This window comes from Pipra filicauda, unplaced genomic scaffold (assembly GCF_003945595.2).
Source record: "Pipra filicauda isolate LSUMZ 115617 unplaced genomic scaffold, ASM394559v2 scaffold58_size5111680_pilon, whole genome shotgun sequence".
Lineage (NCBI taxonomy): Eukaryota > Metazoa > Chordata > Aves > Passeriformes > Pipridae > Pipra > Pipra filicauda.
In genome coordinates, this window is record NW_024104742.1 from 4,608,441 (window position 1) to 4,622,878 (window position 14,438).

Here is a 14,438-nt window from a genome sequence, read left to right on the forward strand (position 1 = left end):
GCTTGGGCAAGTGGCAGCGTTCATTTTTGTAACACCTGCCACTCTTGATTTTGGACACTCTCAAGTGGCTTAAATAAATTAGATATTTGTTTTATACCAACAGTGTCTGTAGAAAACTTATACAGACTAAGAGTGATGCTTTACATTCCCAACTTAGAGCACTGGAACTTTTCAGTGAAGAGAAATCCTTAGTTCCATTGCTTTGCTTCATCAGAACATTTAGAGGAAACGAGGAAAGTTCTTCCTTTTACAAGTATTTAATTAAAATAAAGCTCACAGCCCTCCCCTCCCTGGCACTAGGGCAGGGGGACAGGATTGGTGAGAACATGGTTGTTTTCAGAAGTTTATTTTAACTTTAGAGTATCAACATGGAACACAAACTGGCACTTGGGAGGATTTTTAACGTCTGTGTCTGGATTGAAAATGACTTGGTATATCTACTTAATAAAGATATCTTTAGGTTTTGCTATGATGACTTTCAGGAAGCAAAGAAACGTCAGGAAAATTCCATAGAGGAATACATTTCAGTTTTTAGCCTGCTCTCCTAAGCACTGTGAGGTAGCAAATGTGGCAGCCCCTAAAGTTTGAATCCCAGCTTTATGCAGTCATATAAAAAAATGAATGTGGCTTTACCTTTTAATTTAACTGTGGTCACCCAAGCAGCAACCACACTTTAAAGGAGCGCTGCCATCATGGGGGTGCTGGGAGGAGCTCAGCAATTGCCTCACATTTTGTTCCACCCTGTGTTTGTGCTCAGCCAGAATTCAGTGATGAATAGATTTATAAATCATAGCAAAACTTACCTATCAGTGAAATATAGTTTATAAGTACTTAACAGTAACAATGAAATGTCCATGTCATTATTTTTAACAACTGTTTACAGTTAGTATTTAAAATAATTTATCAAATATGTAAGAAGTAGTGCTGTGAGGTAAACCTGTTGTGTATTTATTGTAGTTTTTAGCTGCAAATTGCATGGTGGTATGTTGATATATTTAAATCATTTCACTGACATGAAAGATGCAAGTGGCACGGGAGCTAAAATATGTATTAACTTAGGAGCATAGTAGGGACAACCAGCTTACCTTTTGAAAGAGGACATTTAAATCATTTTTCCAAGGATGTTATCACATGCCATTCTCCATAATATCCTTTAACAGGTAAATCAGCATCTTGGAATAATTTTATCAGGAAAGACTAATGCCAACAGTAAAGACAACAAATTCTAAATTTGCAAGTTCTGCTTTATTTTTGCCTATAGCATTTGCAGCCCTCTTGATCCATGTCAATCCTGCCTTCCATTTCCAAGTGGGTGTAAACCTACTTTTCAGTCCTAGAATTGTATTCACAGATAGATGAGGTTCACACCTGATTTGTGGTGATAAGTCCTTCTGTTAAGTCAGACTTCCCCCTTACCCAAAGCAGAATTTTGCTCAAGACTAAGTTGTCATTCACAATTCACCTGCCTGTTTGCCAAGTTCCAGGCCCTGAGAGGCTGAATATTGTCAGTGAAATGGTTACATAGTCCAAACCTCTTGTGAGCCAGGACTAACCAGCCATAGGCCTTAGCTGTAATGTTAGAGCAATAACACATTTGTTAGTAAAGCTCTGAGTTTGCTGTTAAATGAAGTGTCAAGTTAGTAGAGCCTAGTCACCAGAATAACTTGTGTCTGAAAATTCCTGTCGTATTCACGTGTGGTTTTATGCATGCCTGTGGATTATATTGTAAATGCAAAATATGCTGGTGAAATGGGTTGTTGTGTAGTGTATATGCTGTCATCTGTACTATTTCTCACTAGTAATCTTGTTTTGTACTGTGTGATGTCTGACCCTTCTAACATCGATCATTGGGCTTTGGTGAACTCTGATCCTTCCAGGTCCTCCAGGTTAGACTCTTAACTCGGTCAATTTGTTTTACTGCCTTGCACTTGATGTAAGAGAAACAGATGTTTTCCTGTAATTCTGTCATTGTCTCTTTAAGGACTATGGTTACCCTGCAGACCATATGTGTTTGATTAGCATGCCTCAGATGGTAACCTGGTATTATTTTGCATGTGTACAGTACTAGACCAGTATAAAAGAACAAAATGAACACAAAAAATCCTTGCATGATGGGATGCTTTCTGTAGCTGAAACTGCTACAGGAGACGTGTGAAATCTGGTACAAAATTGCTGTTGATTTAAAAAGGGAAGGAATTCTATACTCAAATTTGCATGCAGAAATACAAGTCATCAGATTAATTCATTGAATATAGACTATGAGGATGTCAAAGGAGATGCTAAGTTATTCAAGGTTGCAGAAGAGCTGAAAATCCAGCACACTCATAAATATTATTGGATTTGTTGTACTGCAGGGGGGAATGTCATAGCACTGGCCTGCAAAGAGATCCTTTTGTTAATCCAGTTATGAGATCTAACTGGTAAAATGTTACTAGCTGTTCCTGCATTTGCTTACAGTTTGTTTGCCACAAATTACTGTTACCTTCTATTTAGGTGGTGGCATAAAGGTATAGGTCTCATCTTTCAGCTCTGCAGATACCTAATTTTCTTTTAAATCCACTGCTTTGCTTTGGTTTAATGCTGCTGTAGCAAAGGGAAAATATTTAAAGAACAGCCCAGTTCCTCCATTGGATTTACAGAGTGTAATTCTACTGAAGAAAGACAAATCAGTCGGAGGGAGATTCAACATAAAGAAGTTTCTGCAACTCAGATTATTATTTAGGGAAGGCAGAATGATGAGCTTCCTGCTGTCCAGCAGTCAGGTGACAGTATATAAGGGCTGCTCAATAGGTGTGTCATATCCTAACAGCAAAAAAGCAGCAGCATTTTGCATTGTTGAGACTAGCTTTCAAAAGGAGTCCAGGCTGTTAAATAGCACTTAAGACATGGTGAATGCAATGCAGGTCAGCAGAGGGGATATTTGTACCATCTAATTTTGGGTTTCTTGGCTCCTAGTAAAGGCACCGCTCTGGTCACTGGAAAGCTGCTAACGCAGGTGAGCTGCACTGCCTTCTGGGAAGACCTGCTTCTCTCCCTCAGCTAGATAAGGAGCCTTGGTTCCTGATTTGGGTAGTGCAAATGATCCCTCTATTTGTTTTCCTTTTTGTTTACCCTGAATTTAGCATTGAAATAGAGCTGGGAAGTCAAGCCAAAATATCTTTTTTTTTTTTTTCTCATTCTGAAGGCACAAACCTGGGGAGAATGGTTGAAATGTACTGATATGTGTATATTTGTTCTGCAATGTTAAGGTGCACCAGGCCCAGAAGGTCCACGAGGGCCACCAGGCCCTGGAGGACTTAAAGGGGAAAAAGGGAACCCGGGTCCACCTGGTCCACCTGGCCTGACTGGTCCAAAGGGAGATCAAGGACCACCTGGACGCCAGGTAGGACAAGAAATGGAGTTTTCCCCTTGTTAATTTTTAAATGCAATAAAAATGGAATGTATTTGGGTGGAATATGCAGTTTTCCATAATAAAATAAAAGCCAAAATGTGGTAGCTAACACCCTGTCTCATAGCAAGGAAAAGAGTCTTTTCCTAATTATCCCCCAGTATCTGGGCAGGATGTCCCTGCTGTATTCCTGTGGGAGCTGGAGCTGTTGATGCAGCCTCACGTTCCCGTGTGCCTCAGCCCTTCACAGCCCCCAGTTTGCTTGTTTGTGCACAGGCACCTTTCATTCTGTTTCTGAAACTGAGAGGAGAGGAGTGAATAACGTGAGGCTGTTTTTCCAGGGGGATCCTGGCCGTCCGGGTCTGAATGGAATGAAGGGGGACCCCGGGGTTCCAGGCGTTCCAGGATTCCCAGGTATTTAACTGGGGATTCCCAGGCATTTAAATAGCGTTTCAAGTGAAAACCTCCAGACACAGTAACAGCCTGTTTTGGCCGTTCCTGCAGCAGAGTTTGTAAAACAGCATGTTCTTTCACTGTGTGACTGTGTGCATTTGATGTTTCAGGTATGAAGGGTCCCACTGGACCTGCAGGACCCGCTGGCCTCACAGGCAGCCAGGGACTGCCAGGCCCACCAGGTAGGAGTCCTGGGTAGTGGCACTGTCACTTTTGCTCCCTGCCAGCAGAATTTGTTGCACAGACGTAAGACTGAGTTGGTCTCACCCAGTAATGAAAGTAGTTAAGTGAGCAACAGCTTCAACACAGCTCCAGGGTGTACTTTTTAGCCCCTACAAGTAATCCTAAAATATTTTATACTCTGCCCAGTCTACATGGATTAACTCCTGCAAGAGTGGTCCTTTGAGGAGTTCACCAAGAGCACTTTTTTGTCCTATATATACACTTATTCTTTGCATTGATGGAGCTCTTGGCTTCTGATCTTGCAATAAACAGTTTCTAATGCTCTTTTCCACCTTGCTTTATCTAATACTAGTCTGCTCTCTCTCAGGTCCACCAGGTTTACCAGGTACCATTGGACGAAGCATTGTTGTCAAAGGTGATCCTGGTCCCCCAGGTCCTCCAGGACAGCCTGGGTCCAAAGGGGAAGCTGGATTGCCAGGGCCACAGGGATTGCCAGGTATGATCCTGAGTGGCTGCAGAGGAAATGATAGAGGTAGAGCTGAGTGCAGGATGCAATGCCAGTCACGTCCAGAGGCTGCAGAGATGAGTGACTGAGCTCAGCAAAAAGCAATAGATAAATGCAGGGTTAATAGATAACAGATAAATACAGGGTTAATTGATAAATGCAGGGTTCCACCATATATTTCTGGTTCAATGGGCTGTTCTTATATATCATGAAGAAACAAAAGATAAGTCCGAGGCAATTTAAAGATTCTGTAGTGAGATTTCAAGAGGTTTTATTTCAGTTATGTTAGTTCAATTATGTTTTTGTCTACTCTAGGTCCAATTGGTCTTCCTGGTGACCCCGGGAGAGATGGACTACCTGGTTTTGATGGTCCAGCAGGACGTAAAGGAGAGAGGGGTCTTCCAGGCCAACCAGGTATGGTGTTTAGAGATACTCCCATTTCTGAGTGCAAGCTAATACTGGGAAGTAAGATCTTTGCCTCGTGGGAATAATGATAGAATCACAATTTTAGGATTTTCTTAATGCAACAATATTAAAAGCAGCTGAACACACTTTGGTTTGGAATATTCTCAGAACATTGCTTGGTCATTGCTGATTAATATTGTCGAGTGCTTTATCTCAAGCTGACTGGCATCTTCTTTGCAGCACAGATGATGTAGAGGAGATAATGAAGATTGTAAGAAACAGAAGAGAGAGATTAGTTAAATCATTTTTATTTTGCATGCAAATCATGAATGGGGAAAAACAAATTCATAAAGGAAAGAATTTCACCCAAGGCAGAGATCGAGCTACCATGCAGCTATCACTTAGAACCCCTGAACTAGGATTTGAGAAATCAGAATAGGCACTGGGACAATTTTCTAAAGATGATGATAGATATTAAGTAGCTCTATATTAAAAATTGTGAGAAAAAGTTTAGAATTTTAATAGTTAAAAGAACACAAAAATCCATAATGCCTGTTTTTCCTTTTTCTCTGAGCAGCTCTATGAAATCTGTTAACGTTATTTTAGGGAAAAAATGTAAATAATGACTGTAGAATAACATAGTCTAAATATATGTAGCTATAATTCCTGGTATTGCTGTTCTAGAACATCCTTTTCTGATACATTTCTCAACCATTTGACTCACTTTTGCTCACATTCAAGGCTGTTCTGGCTTATTCCCACTTTTTGTAACCTACTCCAAAACTGGCTGCAGCTTTTCTATTCATTTTGATGGCCTTTGGCTCAAGTGTTACCACAGTATGCCCCCAAAGTGAGACTTGCTCCTGTTTCTGCCTCTGCCATTTATTTTCTTATCTTGAGCAAGCTGTTTCAACATCATCTTATTAAACTGCACACACAGATATATTTTGCAATTGGGAAGCTAATTTGAACTCATTCTACTGGCTGTCATGTCCTCTGCAGTTATCTTAGTGCCTCACAGCCCTGAATATATTTAACTTCACAATACCCCTACAACACAGAGAAAACGTCAGGGGGGTGGTGTGAGCAGATACCAGGTGCCCGAATTCACCAGCACCTCAGTCGCAGGACTGTGCTGCCTTTCAGAGCTACACTGGTCCTCAAAGAGCAAGAAATGGTGTTAATAACTACTGTGTGTTGTGTTTCTCTCACGTGAACAGGTTCACGAGGAGTACAGGGACCTCCTGGCCCTGATGGCTTACAAGGCCCACCTGGTCCTCCTGGAACAGCTTCTGTTGCTCACGGATTCCTTATAACTCGGCACAGCCAGACCAGGGATACACCACTTTGTCCACAGGGAACATCAAGAATATATGATGGCTTCTCTCTTCTGTATGTGCAAGGAAATGAAAGAGCACATGGCCAGGATTTGGGTGAGATATTTTGTATGCACTCTCTTTAAGAGGAAAGAGGTTGTAGCTGTTTCTTCGAATGCTCTGGTTCTCTGAAGATACGACAGTCTTAGAGATTTCTTGGAGGAGGATGGGGATTGCATACTAAGATCTGCTGTCTCCAGAGGCTGCACAGATAATTCAGGATGAAAGAATGTAAACCAGAACACAGACGTTAAGTTTTTCCCACATGTGACAATCCGATAGCACATGCTGTGCACTCACAGGAGGAGAGGAAGAATACACAATTACTGCTCTCAAAGAATTGCTATAAAAAGCAATGAAGTGAAAACTTCGCTGTCACATTTTATGTATCTTACTCTGTAGGTACTGCTGGGAGCTGTCTCAGGCGGTTCAGCACCATGCCCTTCATGTTCTGCAACATCAACAATGTTTGTAACTTTGCATCAAGGAATGACTATTCCTACTGGCTGTCAACTCCAGAGCCAATGCCCATGAGCATGGAGCCACTGACTGGGCAAAGCATCCAGCCCTTCATCAGCCGGTGAGACGAAGCAGGCTGTCGGGTCTCTTTTAGTATCTGGATAGACAGAATGTCTTATCCACGTGTTTCCAACATGCAGGTTGGGTACTAGGAGATGAATCTGCCATGTTTTGCTCTGGGGAAAACAAGGAAAATAGCTTGTTTTAAAAGTATTCATTATCTTAAAGGGTCCGTCTCCATGCAGCAGTGGTAATGAGAGGCTGAAAGGCTGCAAGAGCTCCCCTCAACCAGGGGATCTCTGTAGTAACCAGAGCAAGATCGCCATGAACAGGAGAGAGAACATGGGAGACATTAGCTTTAGGAGTAAGGTGTTCACTTGGGGACTTTGAGCTTCCAGCTTTTGTTTCAGGAATTGCTTCAGTATTTTACCCCATGTAGTGAAAATACAGACAGATCTCACACTCCAAAATACTGTCTTATTGCAATTACAAAAAATGTGAGAAGTAGAAGTCTAGATTAATAGGAGGGCCTCTCACAGGCTAGTTTTCTTCCCTTTCTCTATGTAAGAATTCTTAATAAAACATACTCCTATAATATTTCAATGTCATTTGTTTCTCTGCTACTTCCCCTGTGTCCAGATGTGTTGTGTGTGAAGCTCCTGCTATGGTGATAGCTGTCCACAGTCAGACCATTCAGATTCCTTCATGTCCTCCAGGCTGGGACTCCCTTTGGATCGGCTACTCTTTCATGATGGTAAGAACTGCCTCCTACTCCAGAGGCAGCCACTGCCCACCTGTGTCCTCTACTGACTGCTTTGGGATGTTGTTCAGAACTGCAAGGCTTGTCATTTGAAAGCCTTTACCTTCCATCACTAACCAAGGTAGCCAAGACTGACAGGGATTCTCCAGCACACAGATCCCAGTGTAACTGGGAGGTGTCTGACACCGCATCACTTCTGCCAAGAACGGGCAGCGACTCTTTTAGTAGCTGAATGCTGTGCTATTGAATTTTTTAGCACTTAAGATTCTTGTTTGTGTCTTTCTTTCCTCCACCAGCACACTAGTGCTGGAGCAGAGGGCTCTGGACAGGCCTTGGCATCGCCTGGATCCTGTTTGGAGGAATTCCGCTCAGCGCCGTTCATCGAGTGCCACGGTCGGGGCACCTGTAATTACTACGCCAATTCATACAGTTTCTGGCTGGCAACTGTAGAGGTGTCAGAAATGTTCAGGTAAGAAAACTTGTTTCTTGTCTATTGCTTTATTCCAGAATGAGCACTTTGGAAACTGAATTTATGCCAGAGATCAAAGAAATTTGTTTGCAGGGGTATAGGGAAATAATTTAGCTTGTTTTCCCCCTCACAACCAGTTTTTCAAGTGTTTCCTTGGTAAGCCTTTAATATGTAAAAACTTGCTAGGGCACATGCTGTTTTAAAAGGAGTCAGTTTTTTTCTGTGTCAATCCTTATTCACATTTTGTTGCAGTACTTTCTCTGAAAGTAGTCCTACTGTATTTACTATATTTGGAGCCTAAAAGAACAATTTGTTGGGTTTTTCCTTAGCAGACCTTTCAATAAACTCATATTTGAAAAATACAGACAAACAAGAGACAGGTATGAAGGGCAAGATCAACTCTACTTAAACCTTTTAAGGCAGATGTTTAAACTGTTTTTAAAAGTCTTGTGTGAAGGAGGTTTCCTACCCTCCATGGCCAGCATTTTCCCCCCACACTTTGCAGAAGTGCAAGGAAGCCAGTGGCCATTCTGTCCTCAGCTTCTCTGCAGTCAATATTTCAGCTGGAGTCTCTCAGCTCCTCAAACTCTTTCCCTTTCAACTGGAGTAGCAAAACTTTTTCTTTGAAAAGTCATCTCCTTTCATAGAATAAATAACTACTGCCCTGTTTGTGTGCTGATAAAAACCTCATAATATTCCCACTGCCACCTACTTGAAAGTGTAGCTTTGTCTCAGAGGGCTGGCATCGTGCACTGTGTTACAGAGCAGTGGTGGCCCCTAAGCTTTTCTTGTGTAACCCCTACAGTCAGGATACTTGCCATGATTAATCATCACTCTTCAGATTTCTGGTTAGTTGATTAGTGGTAATTCTCTAGCAAAAACTTCCTACTAGGAACTACCATGCACCTTTGAGTTTTCTGTCTCTAGTATTTTCTCTATCCCATAAAAGCAACTTCCTTATTATATTTTTTAAAGAAACATTTAAGAATTGGACTTACTCTGTGTATGCACATATTACACGAAGTAATCACATTAATCTCCCATCTCCTTACCCTTTCAGAATAAAAATAAATAATATGGTAAAGCCATCACTTAAATACAGCTCTTACTGTAGCAGTACTTGTTATATGAAGTACCCTTCAACTAAGAAACCCAAAGGACAGAAACAAAGACCTCAGAAATATCATCTCAAATGTACAAAATTCACCTCCCCTTCAGTTTGTGTTTGTGTTCCATCACCTGCCAGCCTGAAACAGGTGGTTACCATACCTTGGGGACACTGACACTGGACATGACTGAGCATCTGTCACCTGGTGCTGGGGACAGACAAAAAATCACTCTTAAGGAAAACTCTCAAATCCAGGATTCACTCCCCACTCATGTACATAAGTGTTGTATTAAAATGTGAATTAGGCAGAAGTTAAAAGGAACAAGTCTGTAAACAAAAAAAAAAAGCTAACCCAACCTTTCCTTTGTGTCTGTCAACCAGCAAACCTCAGTCAGAGACACTGAAAGCTGGAGACCTGAGGACGCGGATTAGTCGTTGTCAAGTTTGTATGAAGAAGACGTAACGTCTTGGAGAACGTTTTATAAAACAGTTGAAAATTCCTAAGATGCACTGTCTTCCAGCTGCAACAATGGTGCTACTGTGCAGAAAGAAAAGAAAAAAACTAATCCAAACTGTTTTAACCGTGCAAATTCAAGTGTACCTCACTCACGTGCCAAACTAAGGGTTGTTCAGTACATATTTGACAACAGGACTAAGATGAAAGGATTGACCTCTTGGAAACAGAAAAGAACACTCGAGGTTCATAAAGGATCAGAAGATGAAATTTTTCATTTCTCTCCCTGTACCAAAATGGCACCTTTTTGATCAACCAAGAGAACAGAGAAAGACACGACGCACTGAGTATGTTTAAAATAACAAGACTGCAGTTTTGAAAAACATTTTTCATGGTGCTACTAACCCTACTGTATCCCAGGTTTTTAATATGAAATTTTAAGCTTATTTCTCTTTGTAAGTAATGAAATGTGTATATTGTGTAAACACCTTTTTAGTTGAAATTTTCAGTCATTTAGAAAACAAACCAGACTGATATAAAAATTCTCATGTCTAAAATTAAAAGATACAACAGTATTTTATTATGAAACTTGTGGTACAGAGAGAATTTACCCCTCTTAGACCAACTTATGCATTTAATTTTTCATTTCCTTCCTCTGTTGCCAACCTAATATATTTGGGGAATGCACAATTATTCTGAAGTAATTTCGATCAGGGTTTTAAATGTTGTACACCACGCTATCAGTGGTTTTATTTGTGCTTAGAAATCCCAATCCACTTGAAAAGGGTTTTTTTTAATCTTGTGAAAATACGTGAAATTATTAGCCATATTCTATATCCTTCTTTTCAGAAGTCACATTCACATTTTAGTAGTTTGGTTTAACCAAACCTGTCCCTTGGGAATATCCAGTTACCGAAGCATTTATGATGCTCACATAAAACCTCAACTCTGAAGTGGTGTCCTACATTTTATCTTAAATAGTGTACATGCTAAAACACCTTCTGAATAAAATAAAGCAGAAGATGGTGGAAACTTTCCTATTTACAGATTAATCTTTTAATCTTATGTGAATTTATACACATCCACAGTGTATTTACAATATACAGCAACTCTTGTGTATGTATAGTTCACATAAGGCCTTGAAAGATGGTGCATGCAGTCTTTCTGATGTCAGTTTGTAAGAATCCTACTGTGTATGTCTTAAGAGTGTCACTCCTTGTGCAATAGCTGAAAAGTGATCACTTTTGTATGCATGACTGTTCAGCTTCTATGGTCAGTGCCGTTTCATTTACCCTCGTGTACAAACAGCTCCCTGACAATGCAGGACTATTTGTCAAGTGATGATACTTTAATATTTCCGTTGTTTATTGCCACCTCCACTACCAATACAGCCTAACTTGGGAATTAACGTACTGCTCTATACAGGTGATGTGTATTTGTTTATTGGCTACTGTTCAGTAATTTATCTGCTAACGGCTGTTCGTTCTTACCTTCCAGTTATCCTTGTTATCCTTGTAAACATGGAGCATCCGACATCTCCCTGTTTTATGCACATTTGACAAAAGACATAGGATTGGTGACCGAGCAGGTGGCAGTGATACAATGAGATTGGTGCTGATTTCAAAAGCTTTCAACCAAGTATGAAACTGAAGTTCTTTAGTTTAAAGTGCAAAATATTAATGGCTTTGTCTTTTTTCAATTAGTTGCAGTTATATACGTTGGTAGAGAGTGGGCAATTCAGCAACGTGCATCTTTCAGCTCATTTTAGTTTGGTTTGCTGATGCATATAGAAATAATCTGAACCTGCTGCTACCTCCAAGTCAGGAACTTGTTACCAAAGCTGAAATAAAATAGTAAGTCAGTCTCTTCATGTAAACACAAGCCCTTATCTTACTGCTGGCTCCGCAGAAATCTAAAATGAACGTAGCAGCCAATCTCTAGCCCCAGAAAAGCAGAAGAATGGATGCTAAAGTCAAGGAGCTCCCAAAGGAAGAGCTCACTCAGCCTTCCCTACCAACACCCCATCTTGTGCTCACCAGCAACAAGTGTTCAGATGTGGGGACCGGGGCAAGGGCAGAACATGTTTGTTATAGCAGTGCATAACCGGTGCTTCTTTATAAGATTTGGGCTTCTCTCACAGCATGTAAAACCAAGGCAGGAGATCCCATTCCAGACCGAGGCAGAGAGCTCCCAGACCTGCTGGTCATGTGGCAGCTTCAGAGCCCAAAGCTGTGAGATGACCACAGAAAAGTGAAGTGTGTAAAGCAGCTGCACTTCTGACAGCTCCATTCTCTGTTCTGTCCCTGCAGCTCCGGCCCAGACTTGGAGAACAGTACTAAACCTTAATCAGCTTCAGGCTCAGAATTCCAAAGGGGCTGTATTTTACAAAGAGAAAAGTGGTCTAGAGAGGAAGGAACATCTTTTAACTTGAGACCTGCAGCAGAGATTCAAGAGATGCTGGGTTAATTCCCACCACACCATCTGTGCCTTAGAGCAGGTAAATCACTTGACCTGTGTTGGATCGGAGTTACTGATCTATAAAAGAAAACACAGTTATTATTCTCTCCTGCTTCTTGATGCTTAGACTGTAAGCTCCTTGGGGCAGAGACATTGAGGGGGCTCAAATGTTGGTTGGGGCCTCTAGGTGCTATCCATCACTATATAAACATTAAACTACAGGTAAAAGTTTGTGTTTGCAGATTTATTATTAAAAAAGGAAAAAACTGGTTTGAACATTAGAGCCTTAAAATAATCTTCAACAGCACCTAAACACGATCCGGCTGCAGACACCACTTCTCCAGCTCCAGTTAAGGCTCTTTCTCCTGATGTCTGGTATGTTTTTCACTAAAGCTTTTATTCTCATAACTAATCACATACTGTCGGTCTGTCTTGTGCCTAACTTGGATTTACACTGTTCCTAGTGCAGCAGCACTTCTGTACCACGAACTAGACTGCCACACACAAACCTTGTGCTGCAGAAGCTCTGAAGCCTGGAACACTTTGTCCTCTGTTGGAAAGGTTAGTTCCTCCAGAGTGACCATTTCCCCACAGAGGGTGAAGGAAGGACCTACTTTTAAAAGTAGTTTTAGAATTTTAAAAAAACGTATATTGATTTTACAAGCAACAAATGCTCAAGTTCTAAAATTTGATGTTCTGCAATTATTTCCTATATACTTTGCTATCCAGCTGGAGTGTTTTTTAGTTCAGTTTGCTGCATGAACTGTGTACATGTGCCACCCTCAGGACACACCTGAGGCAGTGCTGTTTTGCTGGATTTAGGACTGTGCTGCTGAGAGCAGTGTTATGTGTTTTTAACAGGCCCTTCCCAGAAAAGTTACACTGCAGCCAACCCAGCAATGCTGCTGGACACACAATACTTCTGCTGCCATGGCTACTTCCACTAGAAGCACAAGCTGAAAATTGCACAAGAGATGAATAATTTAGTCTTTCCAGGTTAGTTTATTGGCAAACAGCAGGACACTTGCTACTGGGAGACAGGGGCAGTGATTAGCCCAGGGGAGCAGTGACAGTGCTCTACATTTAAAATATAGGATAAGTATCTAGAACTATTAGCTTTGGAAAGAAAGATTTTTAACTCTTTGTACAGAGAGGTCACCACTGCCCAAGGGCAGCCCCAGCTGGCAGTGAGGTGACAGCAGCTGGGCAGTAACACAGACATCCTCCTGTCCTTCCCAAAGGCTCTCTGGCCCCCAGCTGTAGCACAGGATGGTGGCTGAGGCTGCTCTGCCAACAGCAGAGCTTTCCTCACAGTCAGTCAGGCTGTAACCATAATGGTGCTTTAAAAAGTTGTATATTAACAAACTCAGAAGAAAACCAAAGAAACTGAGCTTGGTGTGTTTGTTTCCTTAACAAAAGGGGATAAGGGGGACAAGTTCTTACCTTCCAGACATGCACAGCAAGCTCAGTGCTCCTGCTCTCCCCTGAGACATGCTGCTCCACAGCTCTTCATGGACAAATGAGGGGAGAAACATCTATATATCTGAGGGAACTACTGCTATAGCCAAGACAGGATGCAGGGATGAAAAAAATCCAATACAGATTGTATTGATACCTGGTAACTCTGACAAGATCCTTCTTCCCTGCTGTGAACCCCTCACTCCCTCATATTTGGTTATGTCCAGTACCAGAGAGCTCAGGGAGACACAAAAGCAGAAGAACTGGTCAATGCATTTCAAAGACTTGTAAGATGTGTTTTAGTGACTGTCTTCAGGTTCAGTCAGGAAATCCAACTTGCCTTCTAGCTTTGAGGACTTTCACCACACTTCAGAAGCAAGAGAGCTCTCTCACCCAAATTGAAAAATTAGTGCAAAACTATGAACTCCAACACCCCCTCAGCCCCCCCAAAAAAAACCCCAGAATCCTCCAGCAGCTGCCCCATTTCAGGTCCAGTCAAAGGTATTTTGAAATAACTATCATGACACTGTCCAACAGTCTGGTCAGTGCCTGGATAATGGTCACTGTTTGTTTGTACTGCTGGTAGGGCTCTTTCTGCCATGGCTGAGCAGGCTCTTCTCCTTTCCCTCCCAATCCAGGCTACACACTATGTAATGGGGCCCTGAGAAAGGGGCTGGTTTATTTGGGGAAAACCCTATCCTTACAGCAAACTTCAGTTTTCCAGGGAGTTGTTTCAGTGCACTATTCTAAGTAACAGGGTAAAATTAAATTAGGTAATTTTAAAGAAAGGTCTCATCCAAGATATTTCACACTAATCACCCACATTTATGGAGATCATATACATTTCCATCTATGGATAAAAGCCTCTTTTTATGAAAAAATATTGCCATATCCTTCAAGTCA

General features: G+C 41.4%; 1 protein-coding gene across 4 annotated transcripts in view; it reads left to right on the forward strand.

The window, feature by feature from the left end:
- Window positions 1-12,308, forward strand: part of COL4A5 (collagen type IV alpha 5 chain) — a 78,008-nt gene extending 65,700 nt beyond the window's left edge. For 2 of the 4 annotated variants that reach the window (XM_027716433.2, XM_027716434.2), the window contains 11 exons: window positions 1,878-1,886; window positions 3,249-3,382; window positions 3,730-3,802; window positions 3,952-4,023; window positions 4,392-4,520; window positions 4,845-4,943; window positions 6,155-6,367; window positions 6,713-6,890; window positions 7,469-7,583; window positions 7,886-8,058; window positions 9,548-12,308. In XM_027716433.2, the coding sequence (XP_027572234.1) occupies window positions 1,878-1,886; window positions 3,249-3,382; window positions 3,730-3,802; window positions 3,952-4,023; window positions 4,392-4,520; window positions 4,845-4,943; window positions 6,155-6,367; window positions 6,713-6,890; window positions 7,469-7,583; window positions 7,886-8,058; window positions 9,548-9,629 (1,277 nt within the window). In that variant the 3' untranslated portion in view covers window positions 9,630-12,308. The remainder of the gene's footprint in view (window positions 1-1,877; window positions 1,887-3,248; window positions 3,383-3,729; window positions 3,803-3,951; window positions 4,024-4,391; window positions 4,521-4,844; window positions 4,944-6,154; window positions 6,368-6,712; window positions 6,891-7,468; window positions 7,584-7,885; window positions 8,059-9,547) is intronic. The other 2 variants (XM_027716435.2, XM_027716436.2) reach the window with 1 other exon arrangement.
- The last annotated feature ends 2,130 nt before the right edge of the window (window positions 12,309-14,438 follow it).